At 37.8% G+C, this 27,826-nt stretch overlaps 1 protein-coding gene across 34 annotated transcripts in view; it reads right to left on the minus strand.

Moving 5' to 3' along the window:
- The window catches only part of DLG5 (discs large MAGUK scaffold protein 5), a 170,763-nt gene that overhangs the window by 39,328 nt on the left and 103,609 nt on the right, over positions 1–27,826 (minus strand). For 25 of the 34 annotated variants that reach the window (XM_080598304.1, XM_080598303.1, XM_080598296.1 and 22 more), the window contains one exon: positions 681–27,161. In XM_080598304.1, coding sequence (XP_080454430.1) covers positions 27,058–27,161 — 104 coding nt within the window. In that variant the 3' untranslated portion in view covers positions 681–27,057. The remainder of the gene's footprint in view (positions 1–680; positions 27,162–27,826) is intronic. The other 9 variants (XM_080598302.1, XM_080598301.1, XM_080598300.1 and 6 more) reach the window with 4 other exon arrangements.

The following is a 27,826-nucleotide window of genomic DNA, read 5'->3' on the forward strand; positions in this document are numbered from 1 at the left end:
TTTCTGCTTACTTTTACTGCAGGCCAAATTATAGCCCTGTAATCTCTGGAACCCTTAGTATTTTCCATTGCCACATCAACAGCTGCTAGCAAGTACTCAGCCTTTTTTCAAGTGCATGGTTCTCTGCCGATGTCCCTAGCCGGCTCACTCTGTGAGGTCACATCTGAAACATACACCTTCTGCTGTGTGAATTGTCCTTTCCCTCCCATTTGGTAACTAACCTCAGCACAGATTTATACAAACTCAAATGAAAGATGTAATTGACATGGATATTTAGGTGTAAATCTCTCTGTATATACTTATTTTGGGGGTAATACATCAACTTAATAAAGACCAGTGACAAGCCTATATTAGCTAAATCAAGATTAATCACCAAAATATCAAACAATCTTGTCAGCAATTTCAACTAAACAATGTTTGTTTTTAATCATGCTTCTTGTTAGTTTGATTCAAATCTGGTTTGATTAGCTACAGTGTAAGAATATCGAAGGACAGCAGATGATTCTTTTCTATGTGCAGATAAATTGCAAACAAAATTTGTGATATAATTTAATTTTTAGTTTTAAAGTAAAACTGCTTAAATTATTGTCCATTATTTTTGTTTTCTATGACTATAAAGAATGGGATTTTGGTTTTGAGGATTGGCTCATGTGTAGATACTGAACTTAAAAAGCTCCTACCTGTCAGCATCAGTTCCTTTCCAAAAGTTTAGGCTTTCCCCTTTTCATGCTCACTCAGCGAAGATACCCACAACAGTCTGTGTAACCAAATACAGCTATACACAGAATAGTTAATGTTAAAACTTGTAATAGACCTTGGAGAAGAAAAAAAAAAGTTATATGATTTTAAAACTCACTCCCCCTTCAGGTATTCCTGAACTCAAAATTTCTTAAACTTCTGCATAAAAACATTCAATAAGGACCTACATATGTTTATGGTGGAGCTGCCATTCGGGATTTCATCCAAACTGCCATCTAATGGACACAGATGCACACACACCCTGCTTCACATGGCCTGTATGAATTGGTCTAAAGGAAGGTGCAAGGAACTGTCTACAGGCACAGGAAGCTGCAAAGAAAATCATGCCTATAATGCTAATTACTTTCCAGACTCTGACAATCAGTTTCAAATTTTTGGTCATGAAGACCAGTATTTTTCATTTAGTTAGTACTGTCACACAAAGGCACTTATGATGACAAATTCCTCCTACCAAACCAATGTTATTTTCTCCATTTCTGTGCTAAAGTTTCTGTACTTGTTTGATTTGTTCTACTCAGTGAAAGAACCAAAAGCTTTGCCTTTTGCCTGTACTTCGTCTCCTTCCATTTCTCTGTTGATTGAGAGGACAATGAGTTCATGTTTACAATGGAGTGATAAAGGATAAACCTGTACAGTCCTTCAGCCCATGCCATCTGCAGAGATGGGTCATCATTTATTATGATGCCAGCTGCAAAAATGCTGAAGGCACCATTTGCAAAAAAGGGGGGGAAAATTGACAGATGTAAAACAACCATAAAGATACATTACTATTAATTAGTCTCTTTTAGTAAAGTATATGTTCAGTGTGCCAAGCCAGAACAAGCAATATCAACAAACTTCAGCTATCTCAGAAAGAATCTATTATCAAAACAAAGACATTCATAGCTTTACCAGCAAAGTCTGTAATCGCAATGCACATTATACAAAGACTTTTCATGTTGCAACTGAATAAAGACTTGAAGCTATTATCAAATTGACAAGGCTGCTGACAAAGCAGGCAGGCAATTATTTTAGCGCACTGATGGCTAAATCTCTCACAGTATTTCAACACGATAACTATTCTTCTCCTTTCAATGCCCATGTGTAATTCTCATGATCATTATTATTAACTATGCAGAGCAGCATGTTAACTTGCTGGATTCTGTTTGCAAAGGGTTGGATTCTCAGTGTTTTGTTCTTATTAAGGGATATACTTTGTACACATTCATATCTATCTGCCTTGCTTTCATCCCATTAAATGTTTCTATAGACCGTAGAAAACCTAATGACCGTGCTGAGTTCTCTTTGAGACGAAAAGAAAAAGGTTTGAGGATGCATGATACAGGAAGCCCACCTGCAGAGTTCAGCAGTTCCATGTGTATGGCAGTAATGACGTTAGTACATACTAATGGGTATGAGAACAAAATTAATAGGAAACAAACTCTGTGATCAGAACCAAAGTTTACTCCAAAGTCAGTTTCCCATCAAATATGGTCCTTTGAGAAGTGGCTTGTGAGAAAAATCCACATTGGTTCCTGACACGAACTTAAAGAATAAATTACTGCGTTCACAAACACAGACTTATGAGGTGTTGACATCTCCTTTTAAACAAGCTGTTTTCTCTAGTATATTATAGCTACCTGTGTGTCTATGAATTGTATTCTATATTACAGGTTCTACTAATCTGCCTAGTATGCAAGCCAAGCTTACAGTCAATCTGCAGTCATCTCTGGAGCCAGGCTGTCGATGTCCCAGCCCTGTGCCTGGTTACATTTTGAGGAACTAACATACCACATCATTTCCTAAACAATTCCACTTTTAATGTATTTTTGAGCATGAAGGTAAATAATTAGTGATCCTTTTTACAACTGAGATTGACATTTTTATCTTAAAAAATCTCTTACAACTTCAATGAGATTAGGACAATTTCTCAAATTAATGAGAGATTAAAAAAAAAAAAAAACACAGAAGAAAAAGTTCTGCTGAAAGAACTTCCTTGATCAACTTCTCCCTGAATACTGATGCAACCCATGTATCAATTTAGCTTTTCAGCAATGACTTATTTTCCCTGACTTCTTCATTTATATCTGAAACTTCAGCCTGCTTCAAACAATACTCTGAAAGGCTTCTTAGGTTCTGACGTGATAAAACCAGATTTTGTTACTAGCTTTCATGTTCTTAGCAGGATGCTCTGGTGTAGTTTTATCTTTAACTAGTAAAAGGTTAGGCTTATTCCTAGTTGCTTGGAAATAATTTCTACATTGACAGACTTATTTATTTTACTTCCTTTGCATTGCTGTGAAGTTATAGTAGCTTTTGAAGGTCACTAAAAACATAAAACGCTAATACAGTGGATTTGGTTTACCCCTTCTCCTTACATAAAAGTTATTCTTTACAGAGCATCTTTGCTGCAGTTAGATCTTAAACTAGTACATGTCACTTCAATATGGCAAGTAACAACATAATATGGAATGTCATATCATGCATTACAATCATCCTGCCATTTATGTAAAATGTCATAATATGGCATGTAATACTTCATTATTTTACTTTTATACAATATTTTATTTCATTAAAAAGACTAAGACAAGGCATAACGTAATATGGATTGACATCTCATCTAATTTATTGGGTAGCCTGTGATACAAATGAACACCAAATACAATGAAACTGTTTATTACTAGGAAGAAGAAAAACAGATAAGAATTCAGTGTACTAATTAGAGGAGCAGCTATTTTCTGTATATGTCTTTTAGCCTGGAATCGTTTTTGTAGGGTATTGAAAACAGATGCTCTTTTAATTAGAAGCAGAAATTCTGAGTTTCAGCTAGCAACACCCAGGAGTATGCCTGATTGTACTGGAGATAGAACACAAACTTTGTATGAGTTCCACCACCTTCTGTTATGTAAATGTCTGCTTATGTATACATCTGCTAGATGGCATCAGATCGGTTCAAGCATGTGCATCTCCATGTGGCTGTGCCAGTCTCCTTTTCACAGGGAAGGGACTACTAGTCAATAAACAAGCGTGAGCTGTTCTTCTTTAGTATCAGTGGTCAAGCCCCGTAGCTTTTTAAACATGGGATCCTGGATTCTATCCCCAGTGCTGTCTATATGCAATTTAGTTGGCTGTCTTCTATGACTATATATAGAACCAGATTTATTACTATGGGTGTGATACCAAGAGAGCAGATCCAGCCTGATAGAAGGAAAAATATTAATTCCCTTCAGCTGAAAAACATCTTCTGTAGTCTGCTTATCCTTCTCACTTTTATAGCCACAACAACAGTGATTGATGCCTAAAAAATACCTAAGCTAGAATAAATCTCAGCAGAGGAAAAAAAGCATGACCTCTCAAAAATTTTCATTTTACAACAACAGAAACACAATAGCAACATACTACGAATGACAGCTTCATACACACAAAGAAAGTAAACTCACATGTTCACCACAGGTCATTCCATGTCTAAAAGTGGACAGCAAGAATAAGAAGGAAAAAGCACAGTCTTGTTTATAATACTTTCTCTTGAGATTTGGGCAGCCATCCCAAAAATAACAGCCAGAAAGTTACAATAAAAATCACAGCCTAGACCTTAACTACTTCTGGTTCTACATAAGGTAAAACTATGGCTTTTGTTTGTTCCTTCAGAATGCAGGGCTGTCCATGACAACACAGCTAAGAACAGTCTCATATTATACATTGTTTTAACTGCCCAAGGTTGCATCCTGTTCACTGGGCTTTTCTAAAAGGCAGAAATATCCTAATGCTTTAACGTGTCTCTGGTTAAAGTCTTGGTTGGAAGCTGTGGAAGCTGAGAGAGAAACGTGCAAGAGCTACCCTGTTGGCCTGAGATGATACCATCGGTCATGAGACTTGCCTAAGCCGAGCCACTGAGCTGTTACCTTAAATACTCTGAAAGCCCTGAAATCTCTACCAAATGTCTACCAAAGACTGCATAGCTCTGATAAAAGAAAAGCATTACTCCTTCCTAAGCTCTCTTAGTTAAAGAACGAGGAGGAGGAAAAAGAACTAGTGGAACAGGACTATAGCCAGCTCAGCAGTGCAATGACACCTGCAGTCATTTGTTTCCTCGATACACTCTCACTGGATTTGAGTAAAAAAGGTTGCGATGTTTAAGTTATACTGCTATACCGAACATATGTACAATATCCAGTCTCTGTTTGCAGACCTCAGTCCTAAGAAGATCACAGGACATCTGAATGCAGACTGTAGCTGCTTGTTACTATAGAGAGGAGAGTGTGGGAGGCAAGCTGTAGAGTTTTAAATAGGTTTTGAGACCTAGAAAAAAAGCCTGAGTCAACTGCAGTGAACAGGGAGAGTGAAGGGAAGGAAAACTGATATAGTGAAATGCATAAGCAGATTGGCAAGACTTGTGACAGTTGGTGTTTTCCTTAGAACCTCAGCTCTTAGAATTAAGGACTAAAGAGAGTCTGATTTAATTTAATATTAAAACATTTCTAGCTCTTGGGAAGGTCATTTCAACATTAAATTTGTAATGCTCTCTCCTACTTTACACATCAGTTTAATAAAAATATTGAATTCTTTAGATAAGGGAAAAGTTCAGTATGCATGTCATTTTTACAATTTAACTATTAAAAGCCAAAATCTTCTTATTGTAAATATGATTTCGTTTTCCAAGTCAGTATTTGTCTGACAGAATCATGTGGAAGTATATAGGGAACTAGCAAGATTCTGGACAGCAGAAGGTTAAGAGAGAATAAGATAAGAAAAAACGAGGTTTCTCTTCCTATAAAACTGTTTCTGTTATAGTTGCCTTGGAACATATAATTTAAAAGCTAACTTCAAATCACAGTATTGACCAAAGTAAATCTAGAAATCATGGCAACTGGGGCTAAAGATTAGAGGATGCATTATGGATGCCTTAGTCTAGTATGCCAAGACATATTTTCAAGGAATTATTTGAACTCGTCTACTGTAAAGTTATTTTTCCTTTAAAATTCAGAGAAATGAGTACCAAATATACCCGTAGTCTCCTGCTTATTTCTACTACAGCTCCAAGGATCTTGAAGTTCTCTGCAAAAAATGAATTCCTTCATTTACACTCAGGAGTTGCAAAACCAGCATTATACCTACTTTACAGGCAAATAGTTGGTGGTTTGGGTACACCACGTGACAAACTCAAGGTCACAGAGCAAAGGAGGAGCTTGGAATAAACCAGGACAAGGCTATAATTCTTGGTCCCCCTTGGCTGGCATTCTTTCCTACTCCTATGCTCGAGTTTAATGACTATACAGCACTGCAAATACCAGCCAGTCCTTCAGCACAGAAGGACAGGGTTTGCTTTAGTGCTATTTTTAGTTGAGCAGATCCCACTTTTAAATCTGCAACGCCTCCATTATTCAATATCGTGATTATGCTTAATGTTCCATAGGAAGATAAAGGAATTAGTATGAATCAGAAAGCACAATGCAGAGTAGGCAGTACCACGCTGCCTTCTGAAACACAAGCACAGAGCAAGCAGGAGCTTTGGTGGGGGGACTTTGCACAGGGAGGAGGCATCAGGCAGCTGGACATGTCAGCTGGGTGCCTCGTCAGGCAGCTGGTGCAAGTGGAAGGTCAAGAGCAAGTTTACTGTTTACTGAATTCATAAATTACTAATTATTCAGCTCACTAAGCAAAACAGGCTTATTGCCTGCACATGATACTCCCCCTTCCGTCACCTTGAAGCACATAGGGAAGAGCAGGAATTCTCAGCTATATTTTGATAGATGGACGTCATTAAATCACCATAATAAAGGGCATAAAGAGCTATAACGGGTAGGTCACTAGTAAGTGCAAGCATACTTGCATGTTTGTCAGAGGACACCTGTAGAAGATAAAGCCCAGCTCTGTTCTGATAAAAGGCAGTCTCAGCAGAGAGCTTGGGGATAGCCTTGCTAACCAAGGGACAGGGAAACGTGGAATCTATGTGCATGGTAGGTGGTGGCCTAGAATGAGCTAAAGGGGAACTTGAAAGTTATAGGGAGACCTCTGTCACAAGGATAATCAGAACTTCTGAAATGAAAAGGATTAAGGGATGCAGATATTCTTTCTACATAGTCACTGGTTGCTGCAATATACACCAAGATGCTTTAGCATTCTCCCAGACTGAAAATTGTCCCTTTGCTGTACTTAACTGCTCAGACAAGAATGGGAGCGAAGTTTAACAAATTAGCAAATGCCTAGGATAAAGAGGGCAAGTCCAGAAAACTCAAGAAAAGAGGAATTATAGGTAAAGACAATGTTTGGCATGCAGGAATAGAAATACAGGTCAATTGTAGCAGAAGAAAGAGACAGCATGATTTTCAAAATATTGGAAAGAGCAACAAGCACTTTGGGTGGGAGGGGATGGACATAAACACACCGAGCGAAAACAAACAAAACCTCCATTAAACAAACAAACAAAAACCTCCTTAATTCAGTGGGAAAAATAACAATAACAAAAAGCAGCCCTGAAATCCAACAGAGACTGACAAATTACATTGTTTCAGAACAGGTTCTATGCCAGGATGCTTTTAAGTCACCCAATCTATACTCTCCTCTCCTCTCCCCCCCCCCCCCCCCATTATTATTATTATTATTATTTTTGAGTCAGACCACTTTAATACAGGGTTCCACAAAAGTAAGTAGTTGGAGGCTCTTTTTCAATCAGTTTGATGTGCAGTACCTCTGTTTACCGTAAAAGGCATGAAATCCTACCCTGACATCTTGAAAGACCCGTTTCAAAAATAAGAAGCACCATTAACTTTTAAAAGCGTTTCGCACAGCTCAAGACCCAGGGGATAGATCCTTACACCAAGGCTCTGTCTCTTCACGTTCTTTTGATAGAGTATTTCAGTCTCGCTGTGTATATATAAAGCCATTTCACTGTTTTAGAGTGTACATGAAGCTACTCCTCTAGGCCTCTCAGTATCGTTTATGATGACGATGAGCATCTGGGATGTTTTTGTAGGTGCTGTTTCAAGTTACGGTCCAATGACAATACACAGCGGCCTTCTATTGCTCTATGGTAAGTAACCTGCGTGAGATTTGAGCAGCTCTCAAGTACTGGAGCTTTTAAGGATACTTGAATAACTCCGTCAGTCATGATGACATACTGAGCTGTATATACACGGTACTGTGAAACAGTTGTTCATAGTAAATGATAATGTACACCGGGGATAGCTGCACACAGGTTGGGGGGCATTAACTGAGTTTGGGAGCTGACTTCTAAGTGACCTGAAGACAGAAGAGGGAAGGTAGTAGCTCATGTTCTGTCTAACTAGAGAAAAGCTTTTTTGACTGTTAATTTTAAAATAGTCATGTTATAAAAGTTAGGGCTTTGCCATGCAACTACTAAGGAGGCCTGTGGGATAAATTAAACTGCGCTGAACTACGGTAGAATATAATGCAAACAGTAGAGGAAGAAAGGCAAGCAACTACTACATATTCTGTACGATACAGCTAAAAACAGCTTCTCCCTCTTTGCATCTTCTCCCAATCAGAAAATGTCCCAACAGAAATCCAAGGAAAATCTTGAAAGAGATAAACGTCACGCTTACCAAGCAGCTTCCATCTACCACCTTAGTGAGCAGTATCTCGATTCCCTGTGCATTTCAACTCGGTTCCTTTCTGAACTACGTTTCATCTTAGTTTGCTGTTTGAGCTTAACAGAATAATTATGAAGTGGCACTTCAAAGAAAAAAAAAAAGCATATTTAGAGATCCTCTGGCTGTTGAATATCTTCAGCTGTTGGAAAGGGCAGCAAGATGTGGTAGACTACTCCGTAGTGATTTTAGCACAACTTTTCAGCAGTCATATACATATATGCATGTGTGATAGTTTTGCTCTGATTTCTGCAGAAAACAGAGCAACGTTAGCCACTTTGATCATAAGCCAGAAGCTTCTTTTGGAAAAGGGCAATGGTGAGACTTGGAGTTTGCATAAAATGCTAGTGACCACTGCCATTTTGTCAGTGCCTCTGCTGCACTGCCTCTGGTCCTCACCCAGTCCCAAGCTGAGCTTTCAAAGATCCATTAAAAATTGACTGCAGAATAATTACTGCAGTGCTTGGCTCCAGATCTAACTTGGAAAGTGCTAGGTCATCAGCTCTACAAGCCATAAATTATCAGTTCTGGTCAGTCTCAGTGAAAAATATGTGAAAGCCACAGCTTCATTAGTGATTGTCTGGACCTAGCTGAAAACCCAATCCAATTAAAACAAAACCACATGATGAAAATGTTGTGTTATGCTTTCTCCAATGGATTGTGGTGTCGTAAACACAAAGGGCAACATGGATAAGGGTAGCTCTGAGACTGAGCAGTACTCACCCTGGGCATGTTGGTGATGGTCTAATCCTGGCCTGAAAAGCAGGGAAGAATTTTATACTTAAACATTTCCATACTGTTAACATAAAGGCAATCTTCAACACTTCCTTTTTTGGAGCTCCTTTCTCCCTTGCTTTGTGCCTGACTACAGGGAAAAAAAATAATTTAGAAATAGCACTAGCAGTCCAAACAGTAAACATATTGGAAAAACAATTTCATTTTTGAATTACCATTGAACATGTTCTGATTGGCACATTTCCTACTGTACTCTAAGTAAGTTCTGCAATACATTTTTGGCCTAAAGATGGTCTGTGAGCAATTATAGTTTTTTTTTTTTTTAAATCCTAGCCTTGCAGAGGCTATTGAGATATTGAGGACTATCAATAGGCTGGTGTGATGTTTCAAACATCACAGACAAATAGGAAATACACAATTCAACTACAAAACGGGCCCATCCCGAGCAAAATCCTGAGTCAAAATTATCAAAATTCAAGGAAAAAAAACACCCAGATTCTTACGTAAAATTTTCACTCTTTGTATTTTCAACTTTGGCCAAGACTGTTAAACACAAGCTATAGTTCAATATATTCAATATACATGAACAGTTAAATGGACCAAAAGAAGGAGCCTGAAACACCCTCCTGATGCTCTCAAAATCTGATGGCAAGATGTAATAAGGCAAGGATATTTTAAGCCTCTAGGTGATAGTTGCCAGAGCAGAAAATGAAACCTGGATACAGGCACGGTGCTCTAGAAAGGGAGATGCTTCAAAAGGGGTGTTCAGACAGAGCAGTAAAAGCTCAGTAAAGGCTCAACCGTCAACATTTCCAGGAGTGGTGTTGGTGGGAAGGGTTGGATGGTTCAAAGCTGCACCTCCCTTCACTGGAAGACTGTAGGATCACAACTGAGAAGGGTCTGCGGAAAGGAATGGACAAGTGAGCATTCAGAGTGGCACTTGGAGAGAGAACTGATCCAGGAAGTGTCTTTTAGGAATATTCCAGGCATGGCTCTTTCTTTTAGTCTCTGACACTTTGTCTAGTTTCTGAATCCCAGTGGTACTAACGTAAAATGCAGTTTGGCACGCTGTGAGAAGTCCCAAACTATTGTGAAAGATTTATTAAGGTAATGTTTGTTAAAAAAAATTCAAAAAAAAATAATGGAAGAGTCTTTACAACTACCCACATTTACTTCAGCTTTGAAGTTAAAAAATCACTAATGCTTTAACAAGCTAAATATTTATAACAGCTTCTCTCATACATGCAATGCATAAAGCCTTCCAAATACTTGAACAAGCTAGAAATAGAGAAACATTCAAAGCTGAAAGAGCCATATTTGGGGGTGAAAAATGGAAATTGTTTAAAAACACCACCTTCAGCTAGAAGACAAACAACATATTTTAATATATGTGCTATTTTAAGTTAAGTAGGCTGTAAGGATTTTAGTTAGAATTCAGCCAGCATACCATACTTGCAGAAGAGAACAGCTGCCAGTAGTGCAAGTAAATAAGCAATAGGAGCTCTCCAGAGACACTGCACCTATGGCCAACCCAGAGCCTGCGCTCTGGAACGACCCGTCTGCAGAGCTGGTGGTGTTCCTTCCTGCAGCATCTGGAGTTTCCTTGTAACAAGGCATTCCCTGAAAACCATTTACTGTCCAAAATCATCTGCAAAGACATCCAAGGCATGCAAAGTAATTGTATTAATTTGTCTTACAGGGTTCTTGTCCATTTTCTTCCTTTACTGGCATTTTTTCCTCACTCAATATCAACAGTAATGCTCGCTTTTATACCACTTGGATTTCTTCCCTAAACACCACAGCTCTCTGATTGCTATAATTCTGCAAAGTGCCAGCACAACAGCAAGACCAACAGGTGAAAGTCCTGGGCTGTTTTCAGCACATTCCTGTATTTTCTGCAGATATAAACCATTTTTTCTGAGAAGTCAAGATGCTGGCAGAAACAGCCAAAATGTGTATTCCAGTGGTGTTACAGCTGTCACTGCAATCAGCTGACAGCAGATGACAGAAAAGCTTATGGCTGAAGACATGACCAGTCTTCTCTGTTCTGGGTACTCTGAACATCAACTCCCACTTTCTCTCCTGTCACAAAAAGCTGTTTTCTTTAATGGGAAAGACTGAAAGGGCCCATATTTGCTCTGCAGTCAATAAATCTCTTTATATTATTTCAATACATGATATATATTCCATTAGCCCATTTTCTGCAGCTTGAAAATTATTATGAGTGTCTGCAAAATACAAACTTATATTCCTTATAAAGTGGAGATAGCATTGTGCCATTTCTGTCCTTCGTATCTCCCTGCTCTTGAAGGCTGTTTTTCAAATGCAGTATTTCTCTTCCCTGAAATTTCATGACAGATGGTGGGTGCGGATTGATATTAAGGCATTTTCAGAAGCAATGAAAATGCATTTGACCATTCTTACAGACTCCTGAAGAACTCAAGCTCAGCAAGGCAGGGCAGGGCAGGGCATAGCAGGAAAGGCTGGTTCTCATGTCCCTTTGCTGTTGGGACTCAGCTGAGGTACTGAAAGCATTGAATGCCCTGTGACCAAACAAATAACACCTATTTTTTTGTGTCAGTTGCTATTTCAGCAGTTCCAGATCATCTCCCTTCCTCAGTTAGTCACACTATCTGAACGTTATTACATTCAGATATTCCTCCATATATAGCAGTTCTACACATTTTCCTATTGGGCTGCACGAGGGCCAGAAAGAACAGTCTCTTTCTACTGGGTGCTATACCAATTATATATCAATTGATACCATCTGATTTCAACAAGACTGGCAAAAAAAATTAAATGGCATTCTTCTTCATGCAATTGAGACAAAGAATGGTGACCACTTTAGGATGCATCTACATAATCTAGACAGTTTGGGAAAAAGGTACATTAAGGAAAATAAAGATAATATAAACAATTCTTCAAGTTTGGGTAGATTTATGCCAGTTTAATGTTGACTATAGTATCTTCCTCTCTTCTCTTCAAGTTTGCTAAGATTTTCATGGTATATATCCAATGTCAAACCAGACTCACTTAACTAAGATTCTACAAGTATTTCCAAGAAATGGGAGACAAATTTTCTCCAGACTCCAGCTAGCAGCTTTATCATCACTTTCTTATTTCTGCATCTTTCAACACCACTGTAAAGTGAATGCAATCTCTGCTTCGAGGAGAAATATATCAGTTATATAGAGAGAAAAGAGCCGTCTCTTCTCCACTGGCCAAGGTATGCTACTAGCCTTCCCGTTAACAGTCGTGATACACAACAAGAGTTTCAAAAGGGATGGCAGAAAAGTAACTGTCAAGACCACACGGTTGATAGGAGAATCTCCCATTATATAAATATGCTACACACGCATAGCATAGGTGAGTATTTCTGTGGAAGCATACACTTGACATCCCATGTTGTATTTATCCCTAAGCTAGCGTAGCTTCAGATGTACTCGTTCATATAACCCTCAGAACATTCATCGACTCTCAGTTAAAATACAAAGGCATCTACTATGCCAAAAGGAGATGTTCTGTGAACTACTCTCAGCTGAGAGTCTCATTTTATGCATCTTACAGAAAGGCTTCTGAAAAACAGCACATGAACACAAAACAAATGATAACTGAACAGGGTACAAAGGGACTGTTCTCACAAATGTCTCATCAATAAACATCATAAAAGACTTGCGTCAAAAAATATTACTCCATCTACCAGCATACTCAAACCATAGTAAATAATGAAAACATAAATATGAGAACAATAAGGAAGACAAGCAGGGAGTACAAATGATATAATTGAAACACAAATAAAGAAGCAAGGTTACCAGAGAAAATGGAAAGCATTGTCTTCAAGGGAAACTGTTCTGCTACAAGAGAAATTAATGCTGGGGATAAGAGAAAAATGCATGGACTCATTCTTTTATCAAGATGCTGGAGTTATGGGAACTGAGTTTTTCTGTTTGCAAAGAGTCACTTGGGAAAAGTAAGTTGACTTCATTTTTAGTTGAAGTACTTGCACATCTCACACTGTGGCGTTAATGTGCTCATCAGAATTCAAGAAGTTTTTGTTTCTGCAGTGTAACTCACTTCAACATGCCTCTATTCTTGAATGAGTGTATCCATACTGTCCATTTTGGTTTCAGTAGTCAACATTACATTCACATGACTAGATTAACCGTCTGAAGTGCCTCCACACAGACAGGCACTAAATGAGAAAAGGGAACAGAGATACACCAAAGGTGATGAAAAGAGTAAGACAAAACTATAAAGCTCATTCTATGTTGTGCTGCAGGCAACACTTGCCTCTAAAGATAAAAGTTAAGCATAAATGCAGTAGAACATTGTTAAATTCATTCAACATATGCACAAAGCACATTTGCACAAGAAAAAAAAAGATTTATGTGAAAAAGGAATGCATTAAGAAATTGAGTTAATGATAAAAATTCAAATCTATTTATGCAGCGTTCTTACAGCACACACATTTTCTTTAATTAGAAGCAAACATCCATAAAAGAAATGCAACCTTGTAACTTATAATAGCTGAAGCATAAGCATAATTACTTGTGATGGAAACTCCAGATTACATGCTCTCATCTCTCGACCTTGGAGTCGACACGTTTCTCTCTAGCTGTAATTGATACCCATGTTTTAGGAGGGCAATGACTTTGCAGGGAATGTCAGTAAATATAGGTATTCTCACATCCTTGGTATTGACAAGTGCTGCAGGTCAAGTCCATGTTTACAGCTGAGAGACACCAGCAGTTGGGCAGCCAGCACCTCTCTTTCCTATAGGTACAGGTTGTGCACAGAAGTTCAGTGTGGACACCACTTCAAGCAGTGAAAAGGGCCCTGGGAAGTTGACCCTTTTCTAAATACATCTTCCTTTTCCCACTTCAGATATAGGCCTGCAGTTTTTTTCACAACAGAGTTGTATCATCCCAATACTTGATACTTGGCGTGCAGAAGACGAGATTTTTTAGAAAGCTGTGCACGTTTGCTTGCAGCTGGTGCTACCACCTACTGCTCTGTATTAGGCTTGCTTGCCCTTATGCCTGCTATTAGGATCTGGAGATGGAGTAGTGGAATGGACAGAATGCAATGAAGAAAACCATCCAAAATGCATTCTGTGAAATTTAGGAAGATGTGGGATGAAAACTGAGTGGCCTCTTCTAATTGATTTATCATACTGCCAAAAAAGCAAATGCTTTGTAGGAAATGAAATACAGGCCTTGATAAACAAACAAACTAAAAACAAGATAGGATACTCTATTAGTCTTTGTCTTCCAGCAACTTAAGTTCAAAATATGTGTAAAAGTGTCAGCTTCGGTGGAAGTCGATCTATAGCAGCCATTCTAGACCACTGTCTTTCAGAGAGCACAGCACTCATGGCAGCTGGGAACAACCACCACCAAGCTGTAGTTTTGTACTGTATCAAACGTCTCTACTGCCAGCTTTTCAGAGGTGCTCAGAACTCCTTTTTGTCATTAATGAAAAGAGTAGAATATTGGTACTTAGTACTTGTTGGAAATCAAGACTAACTTCACTGTATTATAGTTCTCCTGAAAATCTAGGGCTACCCGAGATGCTGCATAACATCAACTAATCCTCTAGTAGGAAACACTGGTAAATTAGAACAAACTCCATTAACCGAAACACTACTGTGGTCCAGACTTTTGTCCTTCAAATTCCTTTGTTCTACAAGCTTACAAAAGAGCAAACACAAAGCAGCCAATCAGAAAAATGTTGGCAACTGTTAGAGAGGGGAATTTATGTCCATCTCTGCCCTTCATCAGGTTAAAACTGACTGACTCTTCCTCCAGCTTTGGCTGTAGTCCATAGCTATATCCATTGTGTCGACTGGTATAAACTCAGCTTTACTTCAAAACAGGACCAAATTGATCTTTCAGCTGTCTGAGCAACAACAAAAGGTAGCAACAAGCTTTGCCTTTGAGCCGCCTTCAGTGGCACTAGAGGGAGAAGTCCTTTCTGAAAGGCCAGAAGAAATAGGAACAGAGTGATGCAAGAAGTAAACTAGAGAAATGCTGATCGTGAGATACTGAGATGTTATTTCCTGGAGTAATTATTTGCCTCACTGAGTGCAATGAAATCTGCAGTCCTAAGGTAGTTTGACTCTTTATGCACCATTGTGTAGCACACTTCTCCTGTTAAGCAAAACAACTGGGCTGACATGCCTCTACTCTTTAAGGCATCATTTAGAGTACTACCGTAAACCAGGGCAAAGGTGCTAAGCTGCATAAAAAGGTCTCATCTTCTGGGATATGACACAAGAGCCAAGAGACAACAGCACTGGAAAACCAACATGTGGCCACCCCTGCCATCACATCTGGTGTTGCTCAGCCTCTCGCAGACCACTTCACTATTCAAGGGCTTGTTTTCATTATTTTCCTCTGGGTCATTGCAGCAGCTAACCATTCACTGAACTTGTTGTCCCATTCCTTTTCCCTATTGCTAGATTTTCTCCAAACACAACCAGGGAGGCCACCTGTAGAATCCAGGTAATTAAAACAGCTTTGAAGTAATTCCATAGTCTCAGAGCAAATGGAGGTGTGGGGGGGAAACATTAGCAAGTGGGGACCCTGGGGCCTCTGGCAGGGTGAGGAGCGATAAGCAAGAAACCCAGCCAGCATCTCAGTCCCTGAAAAAACAGCAACCCGAAACGTACAGGGAAAACACACAGCAGGCAGTGCTGGACTGCAGCCATGCTTCTCCTCGTGCCAGAACAAGACCGTTTCTTGTGCCCTTTGATGGTAGGTGTTAGCACTAGAAACAGGGCACAGTTCACATCAAAACCTGTACTCAGAGGTGTCTGTAACTTGAATAAAGAAATTTAGAAGTGAAAGGTCATGGCCCAATGCATAGAGCGCAAAAGGAAAGATGTAGTAACTTTTAGTTCGGCACCGGGATAATCTGCATACGCCGTGTACAAGACAGCAACACATGGCAGAGTGGTTAGTTGACAAGTTAATGACTGTATTACTTACATAGGTACCTAAGCAAAACAAACATGCAAATCTGTGGGTTTTTTTTTTCAATTTAAAAGGAACTTCTATAAGTAGATAATTCTAGAAACTGGTACTCATTAAATTTGCATGTTAGGGGAAAAATGCTGTTACCATTGAATTCTGGACCTTTAAAATTTAAAGCTCGAAGTCAACATAACAGGACATTGGTATTTCAAATGCTTGTGTATTAAAGGGCTTTCTCTCTCTCTATTTGTATGAATATATCTTGGAGGACCGTAGAGAGCTTTGAATAAGTCCTAAAAGGAACATGCTACTCCAGCTGCACATATGTTTCTATAACGAGACAAGTGTTGAATCTGTGAAGGCTTATACAACAGTGACTTCTGCTGTGAAAGCTTTGTCAAACAAGCATATAGGTTATTAAGGTTAAAGCTTCCTGGTATTGCTCTGATCACTCAAAATACTTAATATGCTTTAAATAGAACTTAACAATATGCTTCTGGCAGGAGCGTTTATAAAATGAGAGGCCTCAGTTCCTGTTCTTGTGCCTACAGCAAGGGGTAAAGCGTCTATTTCAGGGGGACAAGAATGGAAGGAAAAAAAATCAAATTGTTTCTTCACGAGTCCCAAAACAAGAAGAACACAACTTGTTCCACTATCAGGAAATTGTAGACACTTCATTTTAAACAAAGATGGATTCAAGAACAGTTCTCAGGACCTATGTCTTGTTCCACTGCACTTTACCTGAGCTGAAAGCAGAGACAGTTTTAGCAAACTAATATTATGCTTTAATCGTCTGAACACTTAAGGATACTTTTTTCCAGGGCTGAGTTCAACAACATGTTTAACGCTCTTTGCCTCTTAAACAACAAACACACACCACTACAGAATATAATAAAATAATAAGCATTGGTCGTTTCAGGAAGTCACTTTTTTTCCCTTTTTAATTAAAAAACTCAAGTGGTTTCAAGAAAGAGCTTTAGCTATGAGAAAAGAGCCAACAAATCCTCACAAGGTCTACTACAGTTCTATTCTGTAAAAACAATTACTACAGAACAAAAACCATCTGCTGCCTATAAATTACAAACAGTTAAATGCCCATCGGAAAATTTTTATTTGACTAAACAAAAGAACTGTCTGCAGCCCTCCGTGTTTAAAGCCAATTTCCTTGCTTGTGTATTTATGAATAGGTGGAAAATAACTCTGCATAGGCTATACACATCGAGCTAGTCAGCATAAACTGTCACAAAGGCTTTCCATTTTAAGTCATACCTTTTATAAGCATGACTTGACACCGAGCCAGTCAGCTTGATGCTCTCTCGTGCTTTTTGCATACTTTAGAGACTAGATTATTATTGTCTGGTCTCAACTAAAGGTCTATGTCCATACAAGGCTTAGTATGCCTTCATCAATTTACAGTGATTGTTACAAAATAGCCCATATTAGGCATTTTGAATTAACACACTAGTAACGCTGGATTTACAGATAAGAAATATGCAATTTTTTTTTCAATCTCCTCAGAACCCTCATTATTGGAACTCTCATTAGTTGTGTTATAGACTACTGCATACACTATTTTAAGATTCAGTCACTTTGTGCTTTCATGTAATGTGTGAAAGCTGTTGATGTAGAGTCATCGCTAACGTTGCAATTCTCACCACTGATCTTGCTAACACTGTCTTAAAGAAGAAATTGTCATGGAATACGCATTCTTTTATTTTCTTTATTCTAAACATAACTGTCTGACTCAGCTCTTGATTATTGAAGTACTTCATAATACACAAAAAAAAATCTGTCAGGCTTGTGACCTTGAGGATGACAGTTTAAAACTCTACTCAATCTTCCAAGAAAAACAAACAACTACAAATGAAATGTTGTAACTAAAATAAATAATCAGCTGGCATAAAGGGATTTTTTTCAAATTTGAAAATAAGATTTGATAAATGCCAATGATCTATCAAGTACTACTATTTCTGAAAAAAAAACACTTTTAAAGGTCTTTCTTTAAAAAAAATTCTTGCAGCTTTGGTACTAGCAATATTAACATACTGGGAAAAGTGAGGTTTAGTCTCACACTCACCAGAATTATTATTTTTCCCCCTATTCAATGCATTCTGTCTACTATGCACACTAAATATCCCCAAACAAAACTCTTAGTGATAATTATCCAGTATAACTCAATTTTTCAATAGCTGGCTTGAGATACGTTTACAAGTGTCCTTTCTCTTTCAAATATTATTAAATATCTGGCTTCTATTACTGTAAAGATTGAAAAGCTGCAAGCCCCTTCAACATGTCACTGGCCTATAGCTTGATTCAGATGGGGGGAAAAACATTTGTATTGAGAACAGGTAAAGGAAAGTGAAAATGAGATATTTTCTGTGAGAAGCAAAAAAAAAATCCTGCAAATAGTGCGTATCATAAAATTGGATGAAACAGAACAACAGCTGTCCTGTTGCTGAAACTGAATGCCTTATTTCAACACCTACCAAATGAAATACTTCATTTTCACTATATTGAACATTTTCATTTACATTTTCTAAATATAACTTTCAGACTCATACCAGTTTTTTAAATTGTTATCGTAAAAATCAAACAAGGCTAAATGAAAAACAGAACACTTTTTTTCTTAACGTAAATAATCTATCAGCCTCGTTCTAAACAATTCGGTAGTTTTTGTTTCATTTTGACTAAGAAACCCTAAATCAGCCACTTACCTATCTGTAGTACCACTGGTTTCTAAGAAGTATTCATGTTGTGTATTATATTTGCAGAATTACATATAAAAACAACAACAATAAGAAAGGAACACCACACCCTTTATATATTCTGGTGGGAATCCCACACTGGACAGGTTAGCTGGCCTTTTATTTTTCCAGTAAGGAACGAACATCAGTTTGGAAGGAGTACAGAACCTTGAATTCACATCATCAAGCATGCCAATTTAATGATGGAACAAACCCTTATTTAAACAAACACATCTCACAAGTAGCATGGGACAGCAGAAAGACACACACACACAAAAAAATTTTAAAATGATATAAACAAATTTGTTTTGCATCTGGTATATTTGAAGAAGTGTCCCTGGATTAAAGAGCTCCTCTAAGAATTCAATGGAAAACTGACAGTGTTTTAAACCAGAAAGTAAGATTGTGGCATAGCTAGAAACTTTTTGTAAATGGAACCTTCATTGCTCCAATCAATGTAATTGTTCTGTACTAGAAGAGAGCAACTCTGTTCTTTTACAAGTGTTAACTTAATTTAATGGCTTGAAAGCCACATTTCCATTCGCTCATGTGGTAGCAAACCTTGGTTATTCAAAGTTCCTTCATTCAACCTATAAAAGGCACAGAGAAGAGCTTGCAGGAATGAAGAACCTACTATATGAGACACAACGAGGTAAGTTTTTTTATCTTAGTAAAACAAAAGCTGAAAGTGCTCTGCATCATCAAATACATACTGAGGCAGTGAAGTTAAAATAGAACAAGAACAAATAAGCATTAAGGTGCCACTGATGCATTCAGTCTGGACACAAGATGATTTCTAAAAATAAGGTAGTTTGAAAGTCATTATCAAAGTACTGAAAGCAAAAAAGAAAATGTCTTTCGAACTCTGGTGTAATTGTTTAACAAAAGCATTTGTATATATATCTGAACAGACCTCGCAGTAAAAGAACCAAAAGTGATCTTAAGGGCCCTTAACTTGTAACATCAAACAACAGTTGTTCTTGTTTGTCACACTGTGTATTGCAGACTAAAGAGTGATAACACATAGGAATTAGAGTAAGAATTGGGCTTTAGTGCAAAAGCAGGGTGGGGAAGAAATGAGACAAACATGGCTACTTCAGGTGAATTCCAGCACTTCAGAACTCATCAACTGACTTCTGTTAACTTCAGTAGCATCCTAAGTTAGAGCAAACAAAATTAGAGCAGCAATGGTTTATTTCTACTGAAGCACCGTTTTTTGATCTCAGTAATTTTACCGAGTCGGTTCAGCTATACTTCTGCATACCTTACCAGTGCAGTGTGACTGCAGAATGCAAACAGTGTAGACAGAAATCAAAATCAATTCAAAAATTGCAGCCTCTGCAAGCCAGAGGTCACAAAATCCTAAGGCAGGTGTGTGTACTTCCTCAAGTTGTCTTTTGTTGCTTACCAAGTCAGTTCTTTTACAAACGTAGTGCTGACACTGCTAGAAACACAGCAAGGCATCTCCTTCAGAAACTGCAGACTTGGAAGCCTTGCTAAAGCATCAGGTCAGTTGCTACTGCTCACAAGATCCTCAACAATGAGTATAACAAGTGTCTAAAATCAAATCAGTAATTAATACTCAACTGCACAGCATGCTTTACAAAGCAGGCTTTACATAACGTCCCAAGATACTTTAACATTAGGTAACAGGCTGAGGAAGAGAGAAGTTAGGTTGCATCAGCTATGGAAAAAAACGAACAAATCAGAGTTCAGGTAAGAAAGTAGTGGAGTACTGACGCAAGTGATGCATGAAGAAAGGAAATGGCACTAATACGAAGTCTGCACTGGAAGACACACCTTGACAGAGGATGCATATACTAAAGGTAGCAAGACTAGAGCAAAGAGAAACTAAAGCTGCATCTAATTAAAGCTGCATCTAATTGTAAAAGAAGGAGCTTGTGATGTATCCATAACAAAGATCTTAGATAAACCTATTCCAAGGAAAATTTCATGGAACACTTACTGAAGTTATGTGTCTGTGTATATATGTACACAGCAGCCAGGAAATGACAAATGAAAAATGCAGCAGCAATTGCTGGTCAGAAACCCCATTTCAGAAGCATTCTACTCTATTTTCTGTGCTATCCCAGAAAAAGGAAAACTGTCCCATTAAAAGGACAAGGTTTCCCCCAAGGACAAAAACATTTGCATGCTCTTTTGAAGCACCAAGTGGCCTCAGAGGGCTTAGACAGCCAAGGCACAGTGTGAAGCCCTGGAAGGCTCAAAACAGCCACCATGCCCTTTAAGTCATCTGAGCACGCTGGGGCCAGGACTAAAAACATCTTGCTAGGGTTATTTCATGCCAAGATGGACTGAAGTGTTAGGAAGTATCACATGGAAGAGAATAGCAGTGGATTGAAGCCAGTGCAGACCCACACTTCCGAACTCAATGTCTCCTGGAGTTCAAATCATGTGGCTCTGAGGGAAACCCTGCCATGTACGGTCGAAGGACAGAGGAGGCAAGGATATGCAATTGTTCTTACAACTTCATTCAAGTTAGACTGTGGCTGTAAAATAGTCACTCTGGAATCAACTATGTGGTGCCACCCTGAAAAATTAATTCTAAATAATTGAACTGCAAATCAGTCACAGCAGGTCTCAACAGGTCACACCATAATTGTGGCTATTAAACACACATTTTTTACTACAGAACAAGTCAGTGTATAAAAGTCTGAGCAATCTCTTCACATTTGAATTTTAGAAAAACATTTGCAGCCAGAAGCTGCACAAGGTCAGACCGTTCAACCAGCCCCACATATAAGCAACGCTGATTTGTAGCCATGGGACCAACCTTAAGGGTTGCTGAGGACTTGCAGCTTGTATCACCATCCTGGAACTCCACTCCATACACCTACGTTCTTCAGAAACTGCACTAATTTATCTTTGCATCACAAACCTATTTGTTACTAAAATAATAAAAGCAATTGCTAGCTTTTTCAAATCGTATCTTCACAGGAGAAAATAAGTTTCTCTCTCATATGTGAGCCTATAACTTACCTTAGGACCTTTCGGTTGATTCCACTGGAATCAAAAATTTTTCAGTAATTGTCACTACAAAACTACAGGATACAAAATCATACTTAGACCCCTTACCCATATGTTGTGGTTTAACCCATAAGACAGCTAAGCACCACACAGCTGTTCACTCACCTCCCACCCATCCCCGGTGGGATGGGGGAAAGAATCATGGTAAAAAAAGTAAAAGCTTGTAGGTTGCAATAAAAGACATATTACTAAGATAGAAAAGAAAGAGAAATAACAACAACAATAATAAATAGTAATAATAATATGTACAAAGTAAGTTACCACCTGCTGACCAATGCCCAGCCCGTCCCTGAGCAGTGGTCCCCCACCCAGCCAGCCTCCCCATATTAATTGTTCAGCATGACATTACATGGTATGGAATACCCCTTCGGCCGGTTCGGGTCTGCTGTCCTGGTTGCATCCCCTCCCAGGTTCTCGTGCACCCCCAGCCTCCTTGCTGGCAGGGTGGTAAGAGAAGCAAGCAAGTCCTTGACTTAGTGTTAGCACTGCTCTGCAACAATTAACGGGCATCAGCCTGTTATCAACCTTATTTTCACCCTAAATCCAAAACACAGCACCATACCAGCTACTAGGATGAAAATTAACTCTATCCTAGCTGAAACCAGGACACCATATTTGGATGGAACGATGCATTTTCAGACTTTTGTTGCTTGCACTATGTAAACGTCAGAAAAATTCCAAACATACTCAGGTTTGTCACAGGTTGGCTGCAAATAGTCTTAATTGGGTTAACCAATTAGAGGATTTGAGTAAAGTTTAGTACTTGAAGAGTAGGCAGATTTGGCTCATTAGGAAGTTATGATTATTTTAAATGACTACCATTATTTCTAATGAGATAAGATGAATCTGTACCAAAACCAGAAGCAGAAGTTCTGGGAAAAGGGTCACTTGCTCTGCAGAGCAAAGTCACTGTTTCCAGAAAGCCAATGATTCCCTGCCTTTAGAGAACAGAAGTATTACATAAAAAAGGCATTCCCACCTGCCCTGAGAAAACAAAACAAAAGAAAAAAAATAAAAAGGCCTTTGCAAATCAAAGTGAAACATTACCAGTGACATTTTAAAGCATCTAGCATTGAATGACTGGGTTCCAATCTTAGAGAAATCACTGTATTCTGTCAGACGTGCATCATGTATCGGGATTAAATTAAGAGGCATGTCTTGTAGAGGAAAACCCATCGCAAGCTCATACTTGGATGAGATACACTACAATCAAAGTACCTTTAAAGTTCCTTTCTCACTGTTTTTAAACTAAATTACTATACGAAATGAATATAATATATAAAAGAAAAGAAAACTTTTTCAGTACTGGAAGTTGTTTTGTAGGTTTACAGTACTGAAAATATTTTGAGTTTTTTTATTCACAATATTCTTTTTATGCACAGTTTACTTGAAGAAAAAAATCCATCTAGACAGCTTTTTTATTGAAAAGTTACAAAGTTAACCTAAAATTACTCATAGGGAACAAAATTGTTTGTTAAAATAGTGCTGAATCCCAAATTAAGCTAGTACATTTGCACTTCAGTGACAGAATCCCCTATTCACCTGGCTTTTGGTTGCATTGTTTAGGTTGTGCTAGCAAAAGCATGTCTTTGAATACTAAAAGGAAAAGAATGCAACTAGAATAATTGTTTGCTATCAAACGATCATCAGAAATGTACTTCTTCAGTGAAGAACACTGAGACATTTTCTAAGCAAAATGACAGAGAATTAAGGCTGAAAAAAATAAAACAGCTCTCTTCAAAAGCAACCAAATAAATAAAAAACACCTTACACCAATTGACACAGCAGATATAACAAAATTTAGATATAACAGAATTTAAAGGAAGAAGCCAAACACCTTTTTTATTCTGTTCAGTTTCTGCAGGTCTGGGACCATTAATGAATCAGTGCACAACTCTGAAGTCTGCCTTGTTGGATATTCGTATTTTTCACAGATGTCTCTTCAGTTTCCAAATGAGTGCACATTTCTCCAGTGTCAGCATATTTTAAAAGAAATCATCCATTGTGAAATAGAAATATTAGAAATTATATGCAGCCTTAAGCATAATTTTAGAAAAGATTATAACGCTTCAACCATGAATACATCTATCTCAGGTGTATCTAGAAAAGCTGTTCAAGACTGCTTAGCACAATGATTGGCATTCACTGAAAGGGATTATGATATGGCCTACCAATTTATCAGACTCTGAAAAAAAGACCCTTGTCTGATGCAGAGGAGTTGGCAGCTGCTGGACCGTAACTCTGTATCTAACAAACCCTTGCCCTGCAATTCAGGTCAACGTGAACAGAATGCAAAGGTCTGTAAGTACGTAAGACAGATGCTTGTCAACGTATTAACAACAGATCATACAGATGGGACACAGTATCTTCAGCCATTTTATGCCAGTTTAGCTATGGGAAATAAAGTAAAAAGTTAACTCCATACCTACAGCAATACACACTGCACACATGGCAGCTTAAAAGCAGGAGGGTGACATTTGCAGATTTTGTCATATAACTATGTTACCTTTAAAGGATTTACTAAATAACCACAGAGCTATATTCTCTATTTAAAGACCTGTACGAAGTTATTGTTTTCAGAACAATGGCCAAATCTAGCTCCAGCATGTAGTATTATAAAATAAAATGGTGTGTCAGGTAACTCTTAATCTGAGCTGAAGGAAACTTATTCTGTGTTTAACCAAGCCTTCAATTCTACTTTCTTGTGATCAGAAGGCATGCATGGTATGGCTTTTTTTTTTTTTTTTTTTTTTACTGACCTGCCAAAGCCTGAGCATTCTCATTCTCTTTGTCCTCTATTTGAAGATGGTGTACAAGTCCTGTACTCAAATTACTAGAAGACTGATCTTCTTCCAGTCTGGTTCATGCTCAAGTTGACCATTTAGTATTTGAGAATAAAACAACTGATAAAAAAGAAAAAATAATACAAAATAATTACCTTCTCTAAAGTTTAAGATAACTCAATGAACAAACCAGGTTGGTTTATTTGAACTGTAAAAACAGAGCTAAAGAATACAGGTACAGAGTACCTTAAAGCTATTAATAAATATTTTGGCGATTGAGGTTTCACCTGAACACAGGGCAGGAATTCTCAGTGACACTCTCGTCAAAATAACTGTAATAGATTTGTTCTCCTACCAAACCTTGCATTTTTAAATACAAAAAAATTTCTGCTTAAAATCCTTATGTACCACTTGGACACAGAACGTTAAAAATAGGCAAACAGAAACCAAAATGTCCCTTCTTGCAACCTGCTGTTTTTTAAAGTCTTTGGTATTTATGGCTTTTAGCTATTTTATTTGGTATTTATGGGCCTGTACACAAGGCAGGGGCAAAAAGACAAAAACAAAATTTGTTTCTTTCAAGGTGGACACTTGTACCTATATACACTCATTTTAGGCAAGAGATAAAACCCTGTATTGGGCCCTAAACAGAGTCAAACAGGCCATGAGGTATAAGCACCTTTTACACACAAGTCAAGTTATAGAAATTGACCTTTATTTTGCTTATAATCAGTTTCTTCAACCTTTTTTTTTGATACAAAGTGACATTATTTTAGTACAGAAAATCCATGTCAGAACAGTACCAGTTTCAGTTGTACCATTGTAGTCTACTCTGACCTCAAACTTTAAAAAACAAGCTAAAAGGAGATAAAAGAAAAACTGCTGTCCCTCACCATGACAAATACTTTGATTAGTAATTCATCCATACCACCTTCTTAATTTATATATATATACACAGTATTATAACAGTATGGTTTAATACTATATAAAATAATACTGTATACATATATTTTGTGTGGTTTACAGTTCAAAAATACTCTCTCTATATAGTATATAACTATATATAGTATTTTGAACTATAAAATAGCATCTGTAAAACAATTTATGTTTTGGACCAAATCTTTCTTTGAAGACCTGTACAAGAAGAATCCCTTTTTTTTTTTCTTTTTTTTTTTTTACTTAAGCTGCAAACAAACAAAACTGCAGGCTGTAGTGTAAAACTAGAAACCTCTACATAATGAAATGTTACGAACAGTGATTGAGAAGCAGTTCTACTCAAATAATATTTTAAGAACAATTAAAATACAGTACTCAAAAAACATGGCACAGAGACAGAAGAGACAGGTAGGAAACCTGTGTTAGGAACACAGAGTCAGAAGTGCAAAAAAAAAAAAAGGGAACCGATACAATGGAGTTTGGTACAATAGGTAAATAAGTATTGCAACCAAAACTAAATGATCACTTTTTACAGTGAAAACATTAACAATTCAGTACCTTCCTAAAGGCTTTTAATCAAAACCCTAAACCTGCGGCTGGCCTTAAATAAAAACAAATCTATGTGAATGCTACACACTGAAATACAAAGATAAGAATTACCCTGCAAAATTGCACCAACATAAGCTTTCCATATTTACAGTATCTAAAAGAGACAGGGCACAGCATGCTAGGCCTAGCTTAGGACCGTTCTCCACCAGTATTTAAACCAGGCCCAACAACCAAAAATCAATATTTCTCAACACACTTAAGCTTGGATTGTTCAGATATATTACGATGTTTAAATATTAGATTCATGCATAAAACAAGAAACAGTATCTTCGACAGACAAGTGTTGACATAATACAAACAGTGGTCTGCTCCGTAGAGGAGTGTACTTCCTTCTGAGCTTACTCCCAAGACGTACCATAAAATCCCACATTATTATCTGGTTGTCAAGTAAATGTGCTTAGAAATAGTAAAAATTGCAAGTAAGAGTCACGTTGCGCATAAACCATTCACTCAGAATTTCACTCTGTTGTGGAGAGTTAACTCATTACATTAAAGGACACAGTTAAAAAAAAAAAGGACATTCAAGTAAACAGCAACAACCAAATACTTAGAAAAGGTTTTTGTAAACTGGTCATTCTACAGGGTTTTGCAGCATTGCTAAATTCATTATTTATGGAGAAGTACACACAGGTTGCACACCACATGACAACCTGTCGCATGTACACGCACAATGTAAGAGACAAGCTCAGTGAAGTGACGAACCCCTTCCCACATGCATCGTGTTTTGTTTTTTTTTTGTTTGTTTTTGTGTTCAGTGTTATCGTTCCCCTTCATGAAACAGAAATCACTTATATCTTTATAAAGACAGAAATGGACAGAGTCCATTGGATAGAAAGTTAGTTGGTTATTTACACCTGCAAAGCGGTTTCACAGCAAAATAAATCTACAGTGGGCCAGCTGGGATCCACAGGACTTTGTTTTGTTCTTGATCGACAGTTGTCATAATCTGAGTGCAAATGCTTGAAAGGGCTCCTCCCTGGACAATGCCTAAAGAAAAAGATACCCCCCAAAGAAAAAAAAAATTAGGCTGAAAAACAGTTATGATTAAGTACAAAGACCAGTCTTAGGCGTTTTTCTGCTGAGTGTTTATCAACATATCACAATTAATTTGCCCAATTCAATATTTGCCAGATGCATGACCATTGAGACAGGGAGAAGAATAAACAGAGCAAGGAGGTCAAACATTCAGTACACAGTCTCTTCTGCTAGCTGTTAAAACAGCTCTGGAAAGCAGTAGACCCGATGGCTATAATCAACTAAGACAACTGTTTTGTTAGAGTCCTCCGTGTGCTATTTTCAGACACATCAGGTGGCAAAGTTTAAGTCTAAAGATGGTCAGAACCTACCATAATAAACCTCTGTTCAGCATGTGGTGCTAAGAGTTTTGTATTTATGTGATAATATACATAGAGACTATAGCTGTAGCAACTAGGCACTATTTACAAATATTAAAATCAAATTATGAAGCAGCTCACAAAGTTGAGGTAAAACAAAACAGCCACAGTTGCTACCCCAACTCTTATCGACAACTACATTCAAGGAATAGAAGGCCAACTGCAAGCAACTCCCTGAAGATCAATTAAAAGTTAAACAAAGAACACCTTGCATTCTACCCTTGTTAAAGATAACAGTCATAAAAAGCAAAATACTAA

The sequence above is a fragment of the Anser brachyrhynchus genome (assembly GCF_964034855.1).
Source record: "Anser brachyrhynchus genome assembly, chromosome: 6".
In the NCBI taxonomy this organism is placed as follows: Eukaryota; Metazoa; Chordata; class Aves; order Anseriformes; family Anatidae; genus Anser; species Anser brachyrhynchus.